The sequence below is a fragment of the Lutra lutra genome, chromosome 16 (assembly GCF_902655055.1).
Source record: "Lutra lutra chromosome 16, mLutLut1.2, whole genome shotgun sequence".
Taxonomy (NCBI): domain Eukaryota; kingdom Metazoa; phylum Chordata; class Mammalia; order Carnivora; family Mustelidae; genus Lutra; species Lutra lutra.
In genome coordinates, this window is record NC_062293.1 from 1,699,570 (window position 1) to 1,724,527 (window position 24,958).

Sequence of the window (24,958 nt, forward strand, 5' to 3'; positions counted from 1 at the left end):
GAAGGGCCTGACTGGACACGGCACAGGGGGAAGCCTGTGGACCCCACGAGGGGTCGTCACGAACGAGCCGCACTGCTCAGCTTCCCATGAGCTCCCGAGAACCCTGCACTCTCCCGGCCGAGCCACGGCGTCGTGCGCTGAGCCCACGTCCCCTGAACGAAGCAGGGGCTCCACAAACCGGCCCGCTCTCCGCTCCTTGACAGGAAGGCCCGTGTGTGCACGTGGGTGTCCGCGAGAGGCCCGCCGCTGGCCAAGAAGCCAGGACCACAGTCTCCTTGTGCAGTAGCGGAGCATTTCCTTAATCCTCGCACGTCCCCAAGAAACTAGATGGACTCGGACTCCCTGCTCCAAAGCCCGGGTCTGTGAGGTCCCGAGACATGAGAGAAATGAAGCAGCCCCACCGGCTGAGCCGAGAGCTGAGCTGACCGTGACTAGCCCGCGGTCGGCGAGAACAGAGTGCACGGGCGCCGACAGCCCACTCGGTGTTTACCGTCTGTCTCGTCTTCTGGAGAGACCACCGGCTGCCGGCCAGTGAGCGTGGCCATGCACGTGATCTCCTGTGCAGGCACGGCTGTGCAAGGACAGGTCCGCATGCAGACAGGAGCCCAGGTCCCGCTCGGGGCGGCTGCGACATGAGCACGGCGGCACAGGTCTCGGTCCGCGCCAGGAATGCTCCGTGCCGTCCGTTACAAACACGAACCGCCCGACCTCGTGCTGGGGCCTTCGGCTCTCTCTGGCCAGCATGTCTGTGCTCTGCTCCTATCTTTTCCTTAAAAATCACAACCCCAGGGACGCCTGGGTGGCTCAGTTGGTTAAGCCGCTGCCTTCGGCTCAGGTCATGATCCCAGCGTCCTGGGATCGAGTCCCGCATCGGGCTCCTTGTTCTGTGGGGAGCCTGCTTCTCCCTCTGCCTCTGCCTGCCGCTCTGTCTGCCTGTGCTCGCTCGCTCTCTCTCTGACAAATAAATAAATAAAATCTTTAAAAAAAAAAAATCACAACCCCACCCTGAACAAAACAGCAACAGCCACAACAGGGACATCCAAACATGGAGACGACACGGAGACGGTGTCAGCCTTCACAGAACGCTCCTTGGGCTGGACATAACCCCCAGGGGCAGACGTGGTAGAGCCCAGGTTTCTTTTTTTTTTTTTTTTAAGATTTTATTTATTCATTTGACAGAAGGAGAGATCACAAGTAGGCAGGGAGGCCGGCAGAGAGAGAGGAGGAAGCAGGCCCTTCGCGGAGCAGAGAGCCCGATGCAGGGCTCGACCCCAGGACCCTGGGATCATGACCCGAGCCGAAGGCAGAGGCTTGAATCCACTGAGCCACCCAGGCGCCCCGAGCCCAGGTTTCTAATGGTTGGTTTTGTTTGTGACAACCTGGAAACCAGAAAGGAAATGACCGAGAATGGAGGGCGCCTGACGGCAGAGACCCTGGTCTCTCATGGACCCTGGTCTCTGCGGGAACGTGCCGGCGGAAGCGCAGAAGGTGCTCTGGGCAGGACGGGCAGGACAGGCATGGAGCTCCTGGATGCACATGCCCCAGGGCCCAGGTGCCACTTGTGCAGGCCGAGGACCGGGGGCCCAGGGACAGACCTGGGGGCTCCAAAGGACACAAGGCAGTGGCAGTAGGGACAGGTAAGAAGGTTGTGGACATGCAGGCCGCCCCCACCCCCGCCTGGGCCCTGTCACATCCCTGTGCTCTTCTGACAGGAGTGTGATGCTCCCAGTGCAGCAGCGTCCACTGGTGTCCACTGTGTCTGCCCCCACGGGCATGCTGAGCTCATCGGGGATGGTCTGACCTGCACCCAGCTCTGTAACTGCGGCAGGCACCGTCTGTGGACAGTCCACTAAGAACCATGGAGACGGAGTGGCAGGGCGGGCGGGTGTGGGTGCGGAGCCGTCTGCATGACTAGGGCCGTGACACCTCGGTCCCAGCAGCTCCTGGCCTCTACACGGAAACCATTTCCCACCCTGATGCCTCCCAGAGATGTGGGGGCGGGGGCCTCCGGTCTGGGCTGGCCCTGGAACAATTGGGGCAAGGATCAGTGGGTCCCCCGAAGGCAAAAGGGGAGACAGCGCCTGGGAAGGCTGCCAACGTGAGGTACAGGCTCAGACCCACAGACGAGGCCCCTTCTGACGACACAACGCAGCACCTCACCCCAACACGTCCTGTGATTTTTCCGGTCGTGCGGAAACAAATGAGGAGGTGGGCTCCGGCGCACAGAGAAGCAGTGGATCCTGGCGACACAGCACCTCTGTGATTCGGCCAGGCCTGCTCTGCATTGGTGCCGCTGGTGGGCAGCACCGAGGTGAGGCCCGGGTGCCCTGAGCGTACCGGGGCCAGACGCGAACGCCTTTGTCCTCCAATGACACTCCCTGCAAAGTGTCAGGCTGGCGGAGATGGAGTCCCCCTGCAGGTCACCCGCCTCTCCTGGTGGAGAACAGAGCCCGGCCCCGCTCCATGTCCCTCTGGGGTCAGCCGCCCAGCCCTTCTGATTTGGCTTTTCCGGAGTGTCAGGTATATGGGCTCGCGGCGTGCAGTCCTCGTATCTGGTTTGTTCAGTGAGTGCTAACGCTCGAGGTTTGGCAACGTTGGGCGCGAACCATTTATCCGGAAAACCTTCTCAGGTGACTGGTGGTTCCCTATGTGGCCCCTCACCGCTCACGCACCAGGGGAAGGACGCCTGGCTTCTGTCGGGTTTTCGGTGATCATGAACGAGACCGCTAGAGACCAGCGCACTCAGGTTCCCACTGCTCCCGGGGGAGCGCCCGTCCAGCGGGGGTGCTGGGTCCCGGGTCAGTGTGTGCTCAGCTTTACAGGAAGGGGCCACACGTCTCTAGAGTGTCCGCGATACTCGTCCTCTGCACACGGGGGCATCCCAGGGGCTTGGTGCCCCTCGTCAGCACCTGGCTTGACCGGTCTGAGACGTTCGCCATCGTGCGGAGGCGCTGCTATCTCCTGTGGCAGCTCGTGCCCCCCATGACCTCCTGTCTTAACTGCACTCGCCTCGTCCGTGCTCCTTCGTTGTCTGCAAACCTTTTCGGGAAATGGCCTTGGCCAACCTTCTGTCTGTTGTTTTTAATTGCGCTGTGTCCTGTATGGAACTCTGGGAGTTCTTCCTTATTCGGATGTAAGACTTGGCGTTACACGTGGGTTTTACAATGTTTTTCTCCAGGCTGTGGCTCGTGTTTTCATGTTAACAGGGACATTCACAAAGCGGTTAATAGGACGAAACCCACCTCCCATTTTCTTCTTGTGTCTTTTGAAAAGCTTGTGCTTTTCAAAGATCCATTGCCTCACAGGCCAGAAGGGGCTTCTAGAAGTTTCCTGGCTGTAGGTTTCACGGCAGGACGAGGTGGTCTTGGAGTTGGTTTCTGGATGTGGTGTGGGAGATGGACTGACAGTCTTCTTCTGGGCAAGCGGACATCCAGTCACTGCAGCGCCCCACGCTGAAAGACCATCTTCCGTCTGGGGCTTTGTGGAAGCCCGATGGGATGTGCTGCGGCTCCATCTCGGGGCTCCGTCCTGCCCCCCAGAGCCCGTGCCTGCCCTCCCCAGCCCACGCTGAGTGGCCTCTTGAGGTCACACAGTGCGGGTCCTCCGACTGTGTTCTGTGACAAAACTTTCTTTAGCTTCTTTGCTTTTTCCTGTAATTTTTAGAACGGGCTTGTTGATCAGAATAAAACCCGTTGGGACATGGAGTGGGCTGGCGTTGACCTGCGTGCCAGGTTAGGGAGACCGGACACCTTTGGGTCACCGAGCGCTCCGGCCCCCGAGCGCGCCTCGCATCAGGCCTCCGTGCATTTTCTTCATCGCTGTTTTGTATTTTTCAGCTGTCGGGTCTCATGTGTATTTTTTTAAAAGAAGATTCAGAGTTAAGTATGTAATGTTTTGGGGGTGTTATTATAAGTGGTTTAATTTCAATTTCCACGAGTTCCTGCAGAAATACAACAGGTTTGGGTATAATGACCGTGTATCCTGCAGTCTCACCGGCTCCTCTCGTCTTATGACATTAAGCAGATGCCCTGGGGGTTCCTGCACACACCATAGCGCAGCGTGAGCAGAGCGCTCTCACCTTTCCACCTGCACGCCGCCCTCCGGCAGGCTGGGCACCGGGAGCGGGAGGTCAGACGGCCTCGCCGTAGTTCTGGTTTTGAAACAAAACAGCGTGTCTTTTGCTGGTGAGAACGGCAGCTGGGAGTTCCGCAGGGGCGCGTGCGGGGAAGGCAGTTTACTTCTGGTCCTCGTTTGTGGACAGTTTCATTATGGGCCGTCGTTGATTCTGTCAAACCCTTTTCCTGCAGCTCCGAGGATGATGAGAGGGTTTCTCTTCCGTCTGCTGAAACGCTCGACGACGGTTAATTTAACACAACGTACAGCTTGGCATTCTCGAGACAGACCCCGCTTGGTCAGCAACGTCTTGTCCATTTTATGTTTCGCTGCACTTGGTCTGATAATATCATGTTGGAGGTTTGGAGACCACATTCCTGAAGGACACTGGTTTGTGGGGTTTTTATTCTTTAAAGTCTTTGACTGGTTTTGGTATCTGCGTAATGCTGCCCTCAGACAGTGAACTGGGAGGTGTTGGCTCCTTTCATTTCCTGCAGTAGATTATAAAGAACTCGTATTATTTTTTCCCTAAATTTGGGTAAAATTTTCCAGGGAAACTTCCGCAGCTGGAGCGGTCTTTCTCTGTTGGACGGCTGTGACCACACACTCATCTCCCCTCCCGGATGCAGGCCCATCTGCGCTCTCGTCACTGTGCGGCGTGAGTTCTGGTCGTTGGCGTCTGTCACGCAGCGCATCCATTTCCACCAAGCCGTCGGTCTGCGGCTGCGGCGTGTCGCCGCGTGGTGTGCCTCTGGGCTCCCGCTTGAGGCCACTCTCCGTGCGCCTGTCCTTGAGCCAGCACCATGCCGTCCCCCTTCCTGCCACTAGGCAGCGGGTTTGAAATCGGTTTTGAATTTTGAATTATCTTGTCTTTTACAACACTGTTAGTCCCCAGCGCCACCCCGGGCCTCCCGCATTTCCATCTGAATGTTTGTCTCAGCTCGTCAGTTTCTGCACGAAAACGGCAGCCGGGGTCCTCCGTGTCCCAGGGCGGCCCGCTCCAGACACCGGTCTTTCCAGCCGCGCAGACCTGAAGCGGCAGGAAGCATTAAGCGCCTGGCTACCACAGGTGGGTACCGGGTGGCCCGAGCACGAGGGGCCCCGCGGTGGTGCACGGGCACGCTGGGGACAGTTCTGCTCTCTGGTGGCTAGCTCAGTTTCCCACACAGACCTGTGACGTGGCTTAGCGCTCGGACTTCTGGGGTACAGTCCTAGCCTTGAGCTATTCTTAGTCTGCGCGTGAGACGGGCGAACAAAAAAGCTCCCGGGTCATCGGCCGCCCCCGCACGCACCATTAGATGATGAAATAATGAATAAAAGAACACCCTCGGGGTGAGACCTGGAAAAAGGACAATTTTTAAAAAATCACCATGAGATAAAAACGCATCCTCCAATAACGTTTAGAAAGGGTCTCTGACTAACGCAGGAGACGTTCCCAGGCCCTCGACCACCCTCCCGTCTCAGCCGCCATCAGGAGCTGCGGACAAAACCGGTCAGAGCTTCACCTCCAACCCGGACACCGGGGCTCGACCCTTAGAGCCACAGCCGCGCGACAGTCTGTCTGAGCGAGACGGCCGGGCTTATGCAACGACTTCCTGGCCGCCTCCCGTGGGCTACGCGGTTTGAAAGGCCAGAGGCGCACCCACAGGAAGCTCCTTCTCCAGGCCACGGCCGTGTCCATGCTCTGGGAGCCACAGGCTCCCTGCCGGCGATGTGCGGGACCGCCCCCAGCGGGCCCTCCAGGACACACTCCAGGTGCACGAAGAGGGCACGAAGGCAGCGGACCTGTGGCCACAGGGGAAAGGGGGGCGGTGCTGGCTCCGGGCATGCATGCGAGCAGCACGGGAGCAAAACCCCCGGCCCGCGCTCAGGAAGCCGCTCAGCGTGTGCTGACTGCGTGCCCAGGAGGCGCCCAGCTTTAACTCCAGCCCAAGGGCCCGCGCGGACCAGAAGAAACCAGACCCTGGAGGACCACACTCGTCTCAGCCCTGAGGGGGGAAGGAGCTTGCTGACCCATGGTCCTTCTCCCTGCGGCAATGTGGACGGCCGGAACAGCGGTTTCAGATGTCAGGAAAAGCCGCTCATCGCCACGGCAAGGAACCCCCATAACTTACAGGCGATGCCACTTCAGTGAGAGGCCGAGCAGTCCCCCACCCCCGACCCCAGGCCCCCACCACTTGGCCTCGCTCGCAGGAGACTGTGTCAGGGAGATGAGCTTCTGTGGACACTGAGCAAAACCCCATTTCCCCGAAAGCAGACGGCAGCAGAGCTCTGAGATCGGCTCGCGGCCCACAGCAGCAGGGCCCCCGCATCGGGGTGCAAACTCCGGCATTTGCTCACTTGTTCCTTCCTCGGCGAGGGCCCGGGTGGCAGCCTGGGGGCCTACCCGGTGGTAGCAGGCAGCGTGCCGAAAGTCCGGGAGGTCAGCATGGCCTTGGCTGCCTCGTGTTTGCCGCTTTCGTACTTCGTCCTGACTGTGCTGGTACTTGGCGCTTAGTGGGACCGACAGAGAAAGATCAACAGGCTCAGGGCCGGGCTGACACATCACCCGAGACCCTCCATCGGGCTGGGCCAGCTGCCTTGGTGTGTGTCCCGTGTGCTGTGGTTCCCACGAGGACCACCCTTGGCCGATTTATGTCCTATTTTTTCCCCCTTCCTGCCAGTTTTAGCACAAGCATTTCCTTAAGATACTAATTTCCAACCTTAACTTTTTAATAACAAGAAACATCGTATCCAACAGTCCGTCGTGGCTAAGCCCTCGTCCCCAACTGGGCCTTTGGGTGGGTCGTTCCCGCTACGGTAAACAGCACACAGGTGCTCCACGACCCGGATCCGCTCCCGGAGTCGGTCACTGCGGCAAGCGAGTCGCCACGCGGAAGGCAGCAGCTGCTCGCGGCTCCCGACGCTTCCTGCTGACCGCCTCCGGGAGTCGGGCTCAGGAGACGGAGGGGAGAGCTCCCCTTGTCAGCTAAGGGGCTCAGTGAACTACAACTCCGTTGTCTGCCTCAGGTCCCCACAATGACCGTCTCGTGCTTCTACTGACAAAAATCAGCATCGTCATGGGGAACGAGGGAACGGGACGGAAGCTGCCACGCGGGGCCCAAGCCCTCCTCGAGGAGCTTGCTCAGACGTGTAGCTTGTCACACGATGAAGACGAAACTGCAGTTTTCAGCGTTCTTCATGAGGAAGACGGAGCTCTCTAAGAGCGGGCTTCCGGAAAGCTTGTCACAAGCCCCCACAGCACTCTGGGGCAGAGACAGCAGGACAAAGCGTGGCCAGCCCCACGCCAGCCCCTGGATGCGCGGCTCGAATCTGCGGTGACGGGACGCGTCTCTGGTCAGGGAGGCGGTAGAATGAGGCACCAGAACCGGCCCTGGCGGACGGGTCAGAGCCCAAGCCTCGGGCCGTCCTCACCAGGAGGCCTTAGACGGCCTGGCGGCCTTGCCGAGCAGGGCAGCGTGACGCACTTGTGCAGGCAGCTCAGGGAGGGCAAGCCGGCCTGGTCTCTCTCAGAAGACAGGGCAGAAGAAGGAGTCCGTTCCTTTGCTGTTCTGACTGCTCACATCAGCCTCGTGACGGCAGTCTGGGGCAGCCCTTCAGCAGCCGTGAATGTGATGGGACGGGAGCCCCCGAGGGTCAGCGGCTGGGCCAGCGGGAGCCAGGCGGGTGGCCAGCTGGGACAGTGCGCAGGCCTGGCAGGTCCGCCATCGGCTCGGAGCAGAGGGCTCCGACTGCAGAGGCCGGGGGCCGGGGCTCTGGGGGAAGGAAGGAGGGCAAGACGGGAGCCGAGGGCAAGGGTCTGCCTGACCCCAGTGCCTGCACGAGACGCGGATGGCAGGCCAACTCCGCACCCAGAGTGGGTGTGTATGTCGTGACACACGCTACCTTCATGACAGGCTGGGCGAAGTACCGGGCGCTCCAGTCGCAGAAGCCGGTCTGCACCGTGGCCGAGACGAGGCTCCTGTGCCCCGCGGCGTCGTCTGCGTCGTCGGTGGTCTTCATGGGCGTTTGTGGGGGGAGGAGAGAAAACAGAGACACTGGTCACACACTCTACACACCTCTTTGTGCGCCTGAGAGGACTGGAAAGGAGGCAAAGGCAGCAGTCTGGGCGCCGAGAATGTTTCTCTGCTGGCCTCACGTCTGCATCCTGGTGGCAGGGGACCGAGTGTGTGGCCAGGGTTCCGGGGAGCCCCCGTTAGGGAGGGCCATGGAGTCTGCACTCAGGGACCATCCCCCAGGGCCAGCCACGGCGGCTTGGGGTGCAGAGGCTGTCACTCTTAAATCAGATGCACAGGCCAGGCGCTGTGAGGTCAGCAAGGCCTTGCGGCCTCTGCGGTCTGGCAGGGCAGCGGCTGCCAGCGATCTGGCCCCCTGCTGTGCCAAGCGGCTCCGGCACCGGAGGGTCACACAAGCGGCGAGACCTACACTGCTTTGGTGCTGCTGCTTTGTGGCGCGACACGTTTGTTTCCCACGGCAGGGTCTACGGAGGCAGGGGCGGCCGCACTGAAGGCGTTCCTCAGACAGGGGCCCCATTATCCAGGGGAGACTTGCCTGGGGCCAAGTCCCCCAGCTGGGACGCGGTGAGAGGGTCTTATCCCGACAGCTGCGGGAAGCTCTGCCGGGCCTAGCCCCTGGGTGCGTGGCCCCAAGGACAGTGAGCGCCCCCTGAGCCCTGCCGCTCCTGTCTGGCTAACCCGTGTCAGGGTCTAGCCAGGAGGATGAAGCTCCCACGGGGGCTCATGGCCACATCTGCCCCACAGAGACCAGTAGGAGGCCTTGAACACCAGGGTGGGTGTGGGTCTGGGGGCACGTGTGCCTTTGCTCTGGTCTCCCTGCAGGCTGCTGGGAGTTTCCTGTTAAAACTGTGGGTCACAGGAGTTGCGACCCACGGCTGACGTGGCGTCCACAGCAGCCCGACTCCCTCGGTGTGTCCTTGTCGGTAAGCGGCAGACCGTGGATGAGAGCCAAGGCCCAGCTCCTGTGATCACGGTGCCCAGGCACACGGGGACACCAACTCCTCCCGCTCCCGAGATCTCTGAAATCCCAGCTGAGAGGCAGAGGCCGCGGCCCCTTACGCGGCACAACGGACGCTTACGGAGAAGTCAGCGCCCTGCTCAGAACAGCTACTTCTGTGGGGCAGCTGCCCCGGCCCGTGGAGGACAAGGCTACTCATCCACGAAGGGAGAAAGCAAATGAGCTCCAAGAGCGCTCCGGCTGCACGGAAGGTGCCGGGACGGGGAGCCCACTACAAAAGGCCACAGGAGAAAGGACACCGTGACAGTTGTGATGCTGGTGCAAACCGAGAGCTTCCACTGGCGGCAGAGGGGGTGGCGGCCCCTGTGTCGTGGGCTCCAGAGCCTGGGCTCACAGCGAGGGGCGTGGTGTGTGGCCCCCACACTCCCGAGGAGCGCCAGGGGACGGTCTGAGGGTACCTGGTCTGGGCCCTTGTCAAACATCTTCCGTGTGCGGGGAAACTGCTGGGAGTGTGGCGTGTACTGCACCCCTGCAGCGCCTGGGCCACCGGGGCGGCCCGCGGGCAGGTCTCGGCCAACTGGCTGCTTGGTCACGTCGTTGGTCAGACTGGAGCTGCTGGCGCTGGATGTCGGTGGGGAGCCCCTGCCGTTGGGGGAAGAGGAAACGCTGCGTTTTACCCAAACGTGAAATACCTTGTCCGCACACCGCCCACCTAGACGCTGCCAACAGACCTGGGATCAGGAGCCCAACATGTCCTCACTCGCCCGGCACGTCCCCATGCCTCCAGACCCCAGCTGCCAGTGACCCTTCCAGGCCCTGCCTGCAGGTTCTCAGAGTCACCTCTCCAGAAAGCTGGGGGAGCCCCAGGCAAGCTGCACCCCCTAAGCAAACCAGCCGGGGCCCAGGCAGGTACAACGGCCCACGTGTGCTCACGGCTTCCTGCCTCTGGACACTGCCTGCGGAGGGCCGACCGGCTGGGTGGAGACCCTCGCTTCTGAACTTCTGCGGGGCAGCAGATGTCAGGCTCAGGTCAGAGGAAGGCAGTGAGGGCTTCTAGCCAGGGGCCCACGGGAGGGACACAGGCCACCTACCCCGCCTGGTGGATGTGGATGCCCTTGTTGGTGGGGCTGGCAGGGGCCGACTGGGTGAGTGAGGACGTGGTCAGGACCCGCTGCGGCCGGGCGTTCGCTGTGGCCTGCAAGAGCAAAGGGACAAGTGGCGTGGACGTCAGCTGCCGGCAGCCTCCGAGGCCGTGGGTGGCTGTGGGGTCACGGCCTCATGACTGGAGAAGGGGCCCCTTGGCCGGGGAGGTGGTGCTTGCGGCAGGAGGGCCCTGCAGGTGAAACTGTGCTTGTCCGCTCTTCTAGAACCAGGAGGCCCAAGGGCTGGCCCTCCTGGAGCTGCAGCCACGAGACCACGCCAGGGTCAACGGCGAGTCGGGGCGCTGGGACCCCGCCCTGGGATGGCTGAGAACACTGCACCCCAGGGTTTGCTTTCCGCCTTCCCCTGCAGGGGCTCACATCGTGTCCCGAGACACAGCACGTCGTGGACGGAGATGAGGTAGCAGGCTCTGGAAACCTCCTCCACGACATGTGCAACGTGTGACATCTCCCTGCAGAGAAGGAGCTGAGCCAGCCTGAGACCAGCGCTCCGGGAAGTCGTTCAGGTTTGCGTGGATCGGGCAACCAGACGTGTGCTGGAGGAACACGTGACCAGGAAGCGCAGCGAACGAGGGTGCTGACCGCTCGCCTGACGGCGTCCTTTCCCGGACGCTCTGCTGGGCGTGCAGGGCTGGCTGGGCAGGGGGCCTGCTGGCTCCGGACACCCCAGCTGAGAGGGCTCCAAGGACAGCTGTGGCCACCCAGGTGACACTCGGGACAGGTGGTGGCTGAGGCGGCCATCGGGGCTTTCCGAGTGCAGTCAGTGCCAGACGGGGTAACAAAGTTGGCCGCCACTGCCGGGCCAAGCAGAACCTCGACCTTTGTGGGTGATGATGTAGGGCCACCCTACTTGGGGACCCTCGTGTGCCCCGGCCCCTCCCACAGCAGTTGGGATGCTGTACCTCCTACGTTCAGCCAACAGACAAAAACGGCAGAAAACAAAACAACTGTAAGACTGTTCATTTACAGGACACCAGTGTCGCCCTGATAATCCACCACTCGGAAGAATAGCAAGAAAACTGAACCATAATCAACCTTTAAAAATCGTGAAAAAAGCTTTTTTGAATTACAAAAGTTACATTGTGAACTTGCTTTTGCTTCGTACTTAAATTACCTGGCCAGCTCCCTTCCCCCAAAACCCAGGAGCCAAGCCATCTCCAAGTAACCAAAACAGGTGAAGAACCCAAGAAACTGTCAACTCCCACGTGTCTCCCTGGAGTTCCAGCAGTGGCAAGGGGGACAGAAAGCCTCTGTGCTGAGATGCAGACCTTAGCAGAGCCCCCTACCTTCCCTGCGACCCCTGAGACCTTCCCACCTGCCTCTCCTGGGCCTGCTGCCAGCCTGCCACCCCCTCAGGAGGCCTCGCGGACTAACTGGTCCTGGTCCCTCTGCCAGGACATCCCGGACAGGGTGTCCACAGCCCCATGTCCACACCATCCACACCCACGGCAGCCGCACGGCTCTCCTTCCGTGTCCGTGTTAGAAATCCTGAGCGGTAGGCCTGCTGACAGCCTTCACACTAGCGATCACAGAGCGTCAGGCTTCGAGGAAGCTTTTTTTTAGCCTTTTTTCTAGGTTCTGATCTGGATACACTTTGATTTGGCCTTGATAGGCCTGCAGGGATGAGTGCGAGGGGACCCGCCTGTGTGCAGACCTGATCTGGGGACACGGGCATGGGGTGAGGCAGGGTGGCGAGCTGGGGAGCCGCAGTAGCTGTCTGGAGTGGCTCCTTCCTGCACTGGTCCCAGCCGTCGCTTCACACAGACAGCACACGGCCAGAGAAGGTCAGCAGGAGGGCAGTGGCACTTTCAGGCTCTGAACGGAGGACCAGGCCCGCCGTGAGCCCGTCAGCCCCACACAGTCTCTACCTTTGCTCATCCTTCTCGCGGTGAAGGCCCGTTACTCTCTGCTCCAGGATGCGGCCCTGAAGCCACTGGAGGGCTGGTGTGCCCTCCCTGACAGGCGGAGTCCCGACGAGCAAGGCCGCAGGGAGGGGTGGTCATGGCTATAGGTCAAGCTCTCGTAGGTCCACAACTGTTACTTTGATACAAGTGAATTCCAGGTCAGATGTGTTCTCTGGGCCTGGGGCCAACACCGAAATGTTCACAGGGACACACGCGGCAGCGTATGCAGATACATGAGCCCGTCTCTGCTCTCTGCCCTGTGCAGCGATCGGGGCGTCTGGAGCAGGGGCCTGGGGCTGCGGCAGGCTCGCCTCCAGGTCCCCTTACTCTCTGGTTCTTCCACTGGAACGCGTCACCTCACAAGGGTACACAGAGTCTGACCCAGCACGGAGAAAGAGGCCCAGAAGCCGCGTAGATGACCTTGGACAGACGACTTCCCAGCGGCCAGACAGAGTCAGGTTCGGGCTTCCGGCTGCTCTTTTCTGGGGGAGTGTGGCACCTGCGGGACTGTGCAGTGGACGTCCTAGCCAGGACCTGGGCTCATGTGGGAGAAAGTGCTTCTCATGAGGGTTATCTGGAGGGAATCTGGGGCTTCCCTCCAGCCCGCTGGCCGCTTGCTCACTGACAAGACACCTATAAAAGCCAAGTCTATTCACCCATAAGTAATTTTTCTGTCAGCTGCAGCTCCTAGATATAGAACGTAAGTCGGGGCGCCTGGGTGGCTCAGTGGGTTAAGCCTCTGCCTTCGGCTCAGGTCATGATCTCAGGGGCCTAGGGTCGAGCCCCGCATCGGGCTCTCTGCTCAGCGGGGAGCCTGCTTCCTCCTCTCTCTCTGCCTGCCTCTCTGCCTACTTGTGATGTCTGTCTGTCAAATAAATAAATAAAATCTTAAAAAAAATAAAAAGAAAGAACGTAAGTCTCCATCCGGAAGGCTGAGTCCTAGGGAGTGCTCCGGGCACCAGCAATGGTGACCAGCAGGAGACACTGGCCCACGGTCATTGATGGGCACCGGAAAGCCTCAGTCCGTGGCCCCCAAGAAGAGAAGCCGGCAAGGTCGAGGCCAGAGAGTCTCAGCGGCCCCTTTCCAGGACCTGCTGCATGTGCACAGAGTAAGGAAGACAGAGAAGAAGGAGACACGCTCTGGCTCGCAGGACTACCGCGTCTACTATCCTGCAGGACCTACAACAAGCCCCGCTCCACGGACGAGCTGGGGGAAGTGAAGTGATGGGCTTTAGGCTGAGGGACCGAGAACGGGCCCCATGGGCCTAGAGGGCCGCCCAGTACCTGGTGGCCATGAGTCCATGTGCAGGACACACAGAAGGCCCAGGGCAGCATCTCTGTGAAACACAAGTCCCTGAGGGAACCAGCTCTCCTGGGGCTGTTCCTGCACCAGGCCTGGCAGGGCCCGCCGGCCAGTGACTCTCAGGGACAGACCTACTTCCGCAAGCTAAGCTAGTCTGAGAGAAGACGCCGTCACCCCTGGGTCTGTAGGGAGGTGGGGACGGACGGGTGCACGAGAAGGTGCGAATTATGTGCGCAGATGCCTCTTGGCACGGTCGGTTTGCGGGCAGATCGGCCAGATTGGCCTGCGGTTCCCGGGACTCGCACGGGCCTGACAGTTCTCAGGGTCCCTCCTCCTGGTGGAGGCAGCGGGAGACCAGGGGGTGCATGGGGCGGCGGCCTGGGACAGGCGCAGCCAGCACTGTGCCTCTGAATCGTGGGGCTGGGGCAGCTGAGGGCCTTCCAGGGAGGAGCTGGGGAGCTGGCGGCCTTCAGGCAGCAGACAGATCATTCTGGGGGAGAGGCCGACCCGGAACTTCCACCTCCGGGAGCCGAAGTCCGTCTGACTCATGCGGAAAGAAGTCAGGATGTTTACCCGAGTATCACAGATCCCGCGGGAGGATGGATGGAGAGGTGCCTGCGACAGGTGCCCTGCGTGTCGCTGGCCGTGAGGCTACGTGCAAACTCGCTGGGTGAAATCAGATTTGGGACGAGCACAGTGGGCTCCCCAGGTGCTGGTGGAGGCCGCTAACTCGGAGGAGGAGGGAGTCCCTGCACCCTGACGCGCTTCTATGAGAAACGTGAGAAGCTAACGCTGACGGAGAGTGGGGTTTCAATAGCAGTTTCCGTGGCACTTTAGAAGGTGCTGTTCTGGGGACGACCCCAACCTTCTTCGTGTTTCTTGTCGCTTAGGCCTTCAGTCTCTAAGAAAGGCATTCAGCCTTGAACGGCGCACGCTGACCTCTGATCTCCGTCACACGCAGCTGCGCGTGTCCCACAGCAGGCACGGCGATCGCACTCTCGTTCCTTGGGTGTGGAGTCGTGGGCAGACCATTTTTAGGTGAGTTTATGTGCTGATCCATTTTCTTATAAATATTAAAAGTAGCTTTTATTATTATGTGTGACCCTGACATTTGAATGGTGGCAGCTCGAGATTTCCTTCTCAGAGTTTTCCCCAAACTACAGATGGCGGGAGCGGCGCGGGGGAGGTGGCTAGGGCGACACAGTTCCCAGGGGTCATCTTGCTCTCCTTTGTACTTGCACATGGTTTGAAATTTTCCATAATAAAAAAAAACTACAGGCAAAATGTAAACCCCAAGCCTGTGTGGAAAGGGGATATAAATACTTGAAATTAGGCCACAGCTCTTGAGCTGTGTGGGTTCCCAAGCTGGAAGCAATTTCTATATTTGAATACAGAATCCTACGGGGTATTCCAGAGTAATGAGGCAGTTTGACTCTGATGAACAAAAATTTGCCTTCAGAGTTGAATATCAAAAATAGGTCCATTTCTCTGTAAACCAAAATGTAATCTCCTCGTTGGTTACTAGAGTAGAACGTAAGACATTTTCTGTAATTAAACTGAGGACAAGAAAATGTTTCCTTCATGTTTATGCTTCCAAATCCTTCAGTAGCCGTGTTTGCCCTTAAAAGTGAACACACGCAGACACACCCACGGACGTACACCAAGACGCTCTCACACACAGGCTGTGCCGTCCCCGGGCAAGGCTCTGGGAAGCATGGACTCTGGAGGAGGCCCACCCTGATCTCTGTCCCTCCACCTGGGCATGCCCTTGGGCGTGCCAGCCGAGTGCACTGGGAAGTGTGTGTCTGTCTCCATCAGCACAGCAGGCAGAAAGCCACCTGCCCCTTTCAAGTATCTATTCGTGAGTGCCGCTCTGAAGGTATGAACGGCTCTGTTTCTGGTCGCTGTAACTGGCTGGCATGGCTTTGCCTGGCAGGAGCAATTATATACACGGCGTTTAATTACCGCGAAGCGGAGTGAGGGGAGTCTCTGGCTTATGGCTCCACACTTGACACATAATCCAAAAAGACATGGAGACATGGTTTCTGGGCTTCACGTACTAGAGAGAGATTCCTAAGAGGAATGTATTTGACATCCCGACATCAGGTCTACTGCGATGAATTTATAGTAGTTAAATTTTAAAATTAGGCACTCAAATCGTATTTTTAAATAATTCAGGTTGATTTTTAGTAAGGTTAACTGCATAAAAGCCACTGAAAAGTACAGTTACATAAGCTGAATATGGTTTCATCATGACCAGGATAACCAAGAGTGGGGGGAGAATGACCGGAGCCGCTGATGAACACGCGGGTCACGGCTGTGCTGGCCATAGCCAGGAGGCTGTCCTAGGCCTCAGAGAGAAAAGAAGGTCTCGAGGCGGCTGTGTGTCACACAGTTTCAGGCAAAGGTAATGACCACAGCTTCCATCTGAAGAGACTGGAATCAGAAGAGCAAGTTACACTCGGACTAAACAAAAGGAAGGAGGTAATGAAGACAAATTGAGCTATTGATAAAATCGGACATATAAAGCAACAAAGTAGTAATGAAACCAAAAGCTGGTTCTTCAAGGTTTTCTTTAGCCAGAACAGTTATGAGTGGGAGGAACCACAAATCACGGGTATTGGGAACGAAGGAGGCATCACTACAGACCACACAGACCCCGAGAGGATCACGAGGCTAACAGCAGCCCTTACCTAACGTCCTGGCACCCCAACACCACAGGATGGCGCCCCAACTGAAGCTACCCATAAACAGAGACCGGGGTATGCTGTGAAGCGCTTGTCGGGTGTCTAAACCACAGTGTAGACCTGACGGTGCCCAGTGCTCCCTGCGTGCATATCCGTCACTGAGACACAGATTTGTGGGCTTCACCGGGAACGCCGTCACACGTACCTTGTAGGCGATGCTGTTGAGCACCTTCATGGCCAAGTCGGAAACATCTGGATAGGGATCTGCAGCCAGATGCAATAAGACTCTCCAAATCTGAGTGTAAACACTGTTGAAGGAAACACCTAGGAAAGAGAAACGGGGTGTTTCAGTAATAGGTAGCTGCCCGTGTACTTGGCCATCTTCTGGAGACCTGGCTGCAGCTGGGGACAGACACTTTAAAGAGCTGGGGCTAGGGGAGGCTTGTTTTTGTTTTCTGGTCAGGGGCCCAGAAATTCAGGGATCCCAGCTGGTAAAACAGGCTTGATGACTTCATCTTCTGAGACTGGCTCTTCCCAGAGGAAAAAGTGAGTTAGAAAAGGCTTGCCTTCCTTGAAGCCCTGGCTGACTGGACAGTGCCATCTCGCTTCCAAAGACCACTCGATTTTATGCCCAAGCTCCCAGGAGCCATGAGTATTGGACAGGAGTCCTGTGTACACCTTTCTTGCATTCAGGGTGTGTTCTGGGCTGTGACCACACGTAGTACTGTCCTGAGTTCCAGGAAATCGCAAAGGGTATGCGTGACGTGACCCCAGCCCTCCAGGTCCCCACCAGGCTACACAACGTCCCGTCTGCAAAGCCGGACACCACAGCAGATGAGATAGGACGTAAGCCTGGACAGGGTGCATCCCAGACATGAAGGAACAAATGTCACTGAGAGCCTTACCCGGGGGTCCACTCAGCCCTATTTAAGTCTCACAATCGCAGCTGCTGGCACTATCCTGGGTGTCACAGAGGGACAATGAGGCCCAGTGTCCAAAGGATGAAGGATTCAAATGCCCCCATCTGAGGTTCGGGCTGACACCATGTCTATAGCATGGCCACTGTGGTGGCTCTGGGAAAAGTGACTCCTTCTGTCAGGAGTGGGGCCAGGAGGCAAGGAGCCAGGACGGCTTTATGGAAGTGGCATGTGGGGGGCTTTGAGGGGAAGCAGGACTGCTCTCCTGCAAAGACCTTTCTGAAGGGAAGTGAGCAGAGCCAACAACGGACTGTCACGGAGGTGATGGGAATGCATGGAGCGTTTGGAGAAGCGGCACAACTATGACCTGGGTGTGCAAGTCAGAGAGAACAGGGGGGCAGCTCAGAGACCCAGGGGACAGAGCAGGTGGGGCTGGGTGCAGGCCTCTGGGGGGGGGTCGTGGAATGGGGTCAGTGCAGGCAAGGAAGGAGAACGGCAGCCCTGGGAGAGGCCACGTGAGCCACAGCTGGGACCGGGAAGCGCAGTGTGGATGCCGCACCCTTGCGCACTGCTGGGGGGAGCCTGGGGGCCAGACACAGGCAGGGTCCTGCTCCCATGGATGGCGTGATGAGCAGGAGACAGCAGTGTGTAACTGCAGCCTTTTTATCTGGGGAAGCTGGACAGTTCATGGACAACTGCGTGTTTGGCCACAGAAAACGATGCAATAAGCATTATTTGGATCTGCTGAGACCGCAGGTCAGCCTCCTGGCCAGTCCGAGCACCAGCGCAGAAGGACCTCAAGCATCGCGAGTGCTGTTGGACCACGGAACGTCTCCGATGGACGCGGCCCTGCACGCGGAGCAGGTCGCACTGGAGCATTCCAATCAGAGGCAGACTGGACGAAGGGCAGGGCTGCGCCCGCACAGCCGCACACCTGCTGCTGTGGAGTGGGGCGGGGCAGCCCGTCTCTCTCGAGGTGTCTCAGGGCGACCGTGCAGAAAGGCACGGCTGCGCGGCCAGGAGGGGAGGCGGCGAGACATCGGGTGCTGCTGTCAGCGTTCTGCTCCGGTGCCGGCATGCAGATGGTGGCTCACACGGGCCTCATGGCCCAGGGGGTGGGACAGGGGCCCCTCGAGGGACCAGGGCTCCGCATGAATCTGGACTCCGGCTGGGGAGGTGTCAGCTGAGCGCACCCGCGCTTGGAGGGAAGGCTGTGTCAGGGTGCGCGCCCCACGCGGCAGCACGTCCCATCTCACCACACGCTTTATTCTGAGACGGGCACAGGCCAACACCTTCGACCCTGACCCCACGGCTGTAGGACAACCGTCCGGATCTACGACCAAAGTCTGAAGAAGCTGTTTGGCAACATCAGCCCAGAGACCCTGGGAGCATTTCCTAAAGTCCACTTTCGCGTCGTGGCGGAGCACCCGCCAGCAGGACCTGCGCCCTGCACCACAGAAGCACCATGTCCGCGAAGACGCGGCTCCCACGTCACCTGCGCGAGGGCTGCGGGGTCACGACCTGCAGGGACTGGGCAGTCACTTTTGCGGGGTCAGGGCGCTCAGAAGGGAAAGGAGAACCACCCTCGTGGGGGGCAAGGGGGCCTCGTCACCACCACTGACCTGGAGGCTCTTGGGAAGGGTCCTCAGACTTACCACAGCCGCTGCGTGCAGTCTACCCCCTCCATACGTTTTGGGCTCAGCTTCCCTGAAGTGCAGCCATCACGGGACAGAGGGCAGCACGGGGGTGTGCTCTAGATGACAGACCCCGCCATACTGTCACAACCCCCGGGGGGAGGGAGGATGGGGACGTGGTGCTAAGGAGCCTCGTTGCGCGTGTGCCTGTGGAAGAGCGGACACCCAACCAGGCGGACCCTGGCTCAGCGGTGCCTCTGGCGTGAGCGCGAGGACAGCGCACGGGGCTGTGGCAGCACAAGACCAGCACCAGCAAAGGGGAGGCACGTCCTGCACCGAGGAACCAGGGGACATGGTGGCTGTTCCCACCCGTCACGTCACAGAACGTTGATTTTTTTTTTTATCACGGTTGTGGCCTTCCTTGCAGAAGATTTTGGCCTTGATTGAACAGCTGTGATTCAACAGAGAAGGAAAAGGCTCTAATTTTCGCCAGGGTCTTGGCCACAACGAACGGTGTAAGTATTTGGTGGTGAAAGCGGGAAACTGGCGCAGACAAGCGGTCTGCGCGTGTCACTGCCCCGGTCCGCCGCTGCGCTCGCGGCCTCGCCCTCCTGCTCTCAAAGCTGCCGCCCACCCGACACCAGGTTGCGAAGGAGCCGGCAGAGGCTGGAGCCCGGGAGAGGGGGCGTGCGATGCCCGAGGGGAGCCTTCTGGGCTGCTAAATGCTCTGACAGGACGCCTGTGTCTGCCACTCATCAACTCCTTCCTCATGAGCGCAGAGAACCTATTTCCATGTCTAGACTGAAAGTAATAAAAGATCGTAACTAATGGCTTTTCATTTATTTTTCAGAGCAACGGCCACCGCTTTCCAAACAGCATAAGATGTAAGAAAATTTCCTCGGAGCTCTGTGGCCAGCTCTGGACTTCCAAGTCCCCCGGGCTGGCCGAGCTGCGCGGAGAACCGAGAAGCGGGAGTTGCCGCTCGCTCCGGGTCTCAGGGGTCCCCAACGCTAATGCAGAGAGCCTGTGCCCTGTCCAGCAACTGGCGTCCGAGGCCTGGGGACACCGCCCTTGGCCGTCCCCGTTGCCCGGCTGCCCCTGGTGACAGACCCCCTTCAGGGCCTTCCTCCCTCTGCCCACGGAAGGCGTGAGCAGTTCTGGCCTGAGACCCCAAGGCCGGAGTTCCGCCTAGACTGGGTAGTCACCCTGTGTGCATAATCCTGTCCGCCATGGTCCTCAGGGCCCCTATGAGACACACATAATAATGGCCTTTAATCAAGGGCTGTGGCCATAAAAACATAACGGATGTGGCGTTGGGAAATGACGCTGTCCTCCCTCCACCGCCATTCCCCGCCGGCTGTGAGACATCAAACTAATGGGCTGTAAAGCCTCCCCCGGGATTGTGTGGCTCCTCTGGAGACGACCGCTCCCCCTGCTCCTGATGGATGGGGCCGCGCACTCCCCCCCGCCCCTCTGCTTTTCGTGCTCGGAGCTCGTGGCTATGGGGCCCCCAGGGCTGTTGGGGGCTCATGAAGTCCTCCTGGTAGGACTTCTCAAGGTCGCGGGGAGATGAGGAGAGTGAGGGAGGAGATGCTCCTTCCTGGCCAGTCACGATGCAACAGGGACAAGCGGCCTCAGGACGAGCGGGATCCCCAGGGGCCCCAGTGGGAAGTCAGCTCTGCTTGCCAGGCCTCCTCCTCCAGTGGTACGGGCAGTGCCCGTGACCCCCCGGTTCTGAGCAGGAACTTGGGCCCAGCTCTGGGTGAACAGCCGGGTGGGGACAGGCTCCAGGCAGGCGAGAGCGCGATTCCCAGCCCTCCCTTCCCTGCCCACCTGTGGCTGGGCTTTGTCACAGGGGAGGACACTTCAGGTGGTATCAACCATCACAAAACTTGGCGAAGGAGTGATTGCCCCCCCTTGGCCAGGTCTCTGACTACGCTAGCTGGTGCTTTTGGGGTGAGGCACTCACGGCCACCGTGGTCCGCTCCCGAGTCCCCAGAACAAAAATGACCCCCTCGCCCCTGCAGGCTGCTCCCGCGAAGAAGCAGAGTGACCGTCCCTGCCCCCAGGACCCAGGGCGTGGAGCAAGGGGACTGATGGGGCGGGGCGGGTGGGGTGCATCATGGGGACCCCTGATGTCAGGGGCTATCTCTCTGCACTCCTCCCACTCCCCCCTCTGGGCACACCGACGGGGTGAGACTCGGGGTGGGAGGGGCACACGGGGCAGGAAGCGGCAGCTTCACCAACACTGAGTGATAAAGATGGGGAGTTCCGGTCATGGGGGGGTCAGGGAACCACCTCGCCCTACCCCCGCAGGAATGCAGAATGTCACCAGCAGGGAGGACCAGGTGCTGCTGGTTTGGAGAGGCCGTGCGGTGAGTCAGAGAAGCTGTCCATGCCTCGCTCAGGGACCACCATCCAGCCTGAGGGCGGAGGGCAGCGGTGGCGGCACGGGGTGTGGGCGGTGATGGTGAAGGTGCGGCTGTTTGCAGGCGCAAGGCCTTGAGTCGGGAGCTGACGGCAAGTGCGGTGTTCACAGAGGCTTCTGTGCGAGGCTGCCATCAGACAAGCCTGGCAGTCGGTAGACACGCGGGCAGGATCTCAGGGGGGTCCTGGCATGCAGCGTGCTGAGACCGGCCCTGGGGTAGGGGAACCCAGAGACGGGGAGGACCGATGGGGGCCCACGTGGGAGTCAGGCCAGACGGCTGGGGAGTCAGGTGCGTGGGTTCCAGAGGCGAGGGGCTGCGGAGACCAGGCCCCGGCACAGCTCCACGATGTCGGGGCGGCAGGCTTCAGGTGCCGCAGGGGTCCAGGCGGGGTCAAGGGAAGCCCGGGCCCGAATTCATTCCTGGACACGCGGCACAGCAGGCGAGACCACCAGGAGTGCCCATGGCAACAGAGCAAGGAGGGGGCTGCGAGGGGACCTGGAGGGGCTGGCGTTTCTGGAGAAGGTGGGAATAATGGACGTCCCTAGGTTGCCATGGTTTTGAAAACCTCTTTTGCAACATCCAGTGAGAGGCTAGAGAGACGGCCGTCCTCTGGCTGAAATGAAGGAAAAATCTGTCTTCGAGCAGGCGAGAGCTGTGAGCCACGGGACTCGGTGGGGCCACGTCGTAGGCGTGTGGTGGACGGGCCACGTCGTAGGCATGCGTGGACGGGAGCACTGGCTCAGGGGATGTGCTCGAAGTGGCTCCGTCAGCTCCGGCCTAGCTCAGAATTCTGACTGACACACAGACAACGCTCGGCTTTCTCGGGGAGTCAGAACTTGTGAGTGAGGAGGCAGGGGCCGCCGGCTCCCTGGAGGAAGACAGCAGGCAGGGTAGAGGCGGGAGGGGCCCCGCGGTGCAGCCTGGAGAGGACGGTCCCTGCCTCTCCCCTGTGCCGCCGTGCTCTCCAGCCTGACGTGGCCTCCAACGACATTCTCCGTCCTTACAGCCACCGAGAAGCGCTTCCCCACCAGCACCCAGAACAGGAGGGTGTCCCTCATCAAGGGAGCAGCGCTGCGTCCCAGACAGGACCCTGTACCTGCCCTGTGACGCGGCCCAAACCTGCTGTCGCCTCCGCCGGCACATGCGGTCAAAGGCCCCGGAGACGGGGATGTGCCACAGACAACAGGAACCTTTCGACGAAAGCTCTCAGAGGTCCCTTGATGACAGGTGACTTGACTCTTTCTCACGTCGGTTCCATCTGACGCGGGACAGACGCTGTTTCTGCGAGTTCCGTGACCGTTTCGGCAGTTTCTTCTCCTGGCGGCCAGCGTGTGTGGGCAGAGGCCGCGGAACGGGCTCACAGCCGCGGACACAGGCGGTACTGGACGGCAGGGCCACAAGGCACGGGGACACATGTCACGTGGCAGGACACAGCCAGGACGAGGCCCCGATGAAGGCGACAGGGAGGCTGATCAGGAGAAGCCCCTGGGGGCCAGCGCCGGGGGATGCTGGCCTGGGGGGGCGAGGCCAGATGCAGGGCCGAGGGACAGAGGGGAGTCATGGACAACACCTGGCTCTGGGCCGAGGACCTGGGTCCACCGTGCCCCCGCAGCGGAGGTGGGGCAGGGGTGGAGCCGCCCAGTGTGGTGACTGGCTTCAAAGTCAGGGGCGTTTTTGCGCTGACTTCTCCCACGGCGGTGTGGCCCGGAAGCCCGCACGCTGGCCGCACTGGGAGCGCTGCTGGATGAGCCAACGGGCCTCCCTGTCCCGAGAAGGAGCAGCAGGGGACGTTGCCGGGCCCTGCAGGGGCAGGAAGGGGGCGTCCTGCACGCGGGCAAGTCCCGGCCCGGCTGCTTGTTCTCGGATGGCTTGCGAAGGAAGAATGGTTTTTGTACTCTTTAAAGTGGTTGGGGACAAAAGTAAAAAGGAAATAATGTTTCATGACCCGTGACTGTTTCAGGAAATTTACGTTTAAGTCCGTAAGTGAAGGCTGAGTGGAACTCGGCCAGATTCACGTGTTTGCAGGCCGCCTGCGAGACTGAAAACGCACGTTCTCTGGCCTCCTGCAGAGACTGTCTGCCAACCCGGCTCTGGCGAGGGTGGGGGCGGGGGTCGCCCTGACTCTGGGGGAGGGGCGGGCGGGAATGGAGTGCTACAGTGGCCGAGCTCACCTGGCTGGTGGGTCGCAGCCACAGCGCGGCGCACTTCTGTGTCCCCGAGTTTGCCCCGGGACTTCATGCTTCCTCGTTGTAGATACAAACACAGAAATACTAATTCAGAGTCACACCGACCTGGGTTTTAAGACTCCTGTGGGACCAGCCTGGAACTTGGCCACCATACACAGTGTCAATTCTAGTTCAAAACAAACACCCTGCACCGGACACTCAGAATGCGTTTTACTGGTGAGTCAGCAGAACTGCGTTCGGGCCAAGGGCCAGCCCTATGTCTTCTGGCACCCGAGATATTTTAGCAAACAACCAAACACGTGAGTCTGCGATGTCATTTCTCAGTTTAGATGGGCAACTCAAGTCGGTTTTGAGCCACGTTCTTGGTCATGGGTCGGTGTGTTTGGTGAGCAAAGATCCCTTTCCGGTTCCTGCCACCCCGGGGGCACGGTGGCCACGTCTGAAACCTACCGCCTGTCCAGGCCCCGAGGGGATGCCACATGGACCCAACCTGCAGGGACTATAGTAGACGTCCTGAGCCCTGTTGCAGCGGGGTGCCAGACTGGTGTGGCTCACGCAGGGACAGCAGCCTTGACCCCTCCAGCTCAGGGCCGAAAGTCAGAAATACCGCCGTCGCCACATGGTGTGGACAGTGTCAGCGCTAGGGCTCGGGGCTCACCCCGGAAGTAAGCCGACGACTTAGAAACGATACAAGGATGGACGAGGGGCCGACCGGGAAACCACAGATGTGAGTGCTGGTGTCGGAACGCAGAAGAAAGCCCCAGTGTGTGAGCTATTTGCGTTCTCAGCTCCAGAAATGAAAATGCACAGTGAAGGAAAGCCGAAGAAAAGGGAAGGGAGTAACGAAACAGTTATTGGAACAAAACGTAGAGATCTAATGAGGTAATGGACAAAGCAGAAGTTGGGACTGGGAGACACTGGGAAACAAACCAATGTCTTGCGGGATTAGTTGCAAACAAGGAGCAGAAGTACGCAAACGGCAACAGGAGTACGGGGGACGGCAGAGGGGACAAGGTCCGGAGAGCACTCAGCACAGCGCCCTGGAGCAAGAACATTTGGCTGAAATGGGCATCTTAAAACCACGTAAGGCACTGCAGCTAACCTAGGTAGAAACGGCTGGAACAATCCTGTGGGGGTTAGACGGACGGGCTCCGGTCAGCCCTCTGCCGACAGGACGGGCGAGTCAACCTTGGCGGACGAGGGGGCTAGGGCAGCAGGCGAAGGGCGCTTGGCTCAGAGAGAGCAGCAGGACGGAGCCGCCCTGCGGGATGCGAGCCGCAGGACAGGTTTCCACGAAGTCTGAGCCCTGGGAGGGGCACCATGCTTGGGGGTCACCGGACAGTGAAAGAGCACGGACACCGTGGCCAAGCTCTGGGGATTTGGCTTCATGTGTGATTTCTTAAGTCAGGAACGAAACACACATGGAGAATGTCCCGTGAGCATCCCTGCATTTTTACATGTAGAGTGTTTCTCTGCCCTTAGGTGTGGCGGCCGCTGCTCTGCCCTGGGTGCGACAGATAGGGTGTCTCCTGGGGCAGAGTCACTGCATGGCCAGCCACTGGGCTGTGGCAGACGGAAGCTTCTGGAAGCCTCCCCCCACACACCCAGAACGGCCTGTAGATCCCATCTCAGTGAAAGCGGCGGACACTCG

At 59.8% G+C, this 24,958-nt stretch overlaps 1 protein-coding gene across 1 annotated transcript in view; it reads right to left on the reverse strand.

Annotated features, from left to right (window-relative positions):
• The window catches only part of RPTOR (regulatory associated protein of MTOR complex 1), a 315,386-nt gene that overhangs the window by 23,848 nt on the left and 266,580 nt on the right, over nt 1–24,958 (reverse strand). The window contains 4 exon segments of the mRNA XM_047708089.1: nt 7,999–8,109; nt 9,546–9,729; nt 10,179–10,282; nt 16,347–16,465. Of these exon segments, the coding sequence (XP_047564045.1) occupies nt 7,999–8,109; nt 9,546–9,729; nt 10,179–10,282; nt 16,347–16,465 (518 nt within the window).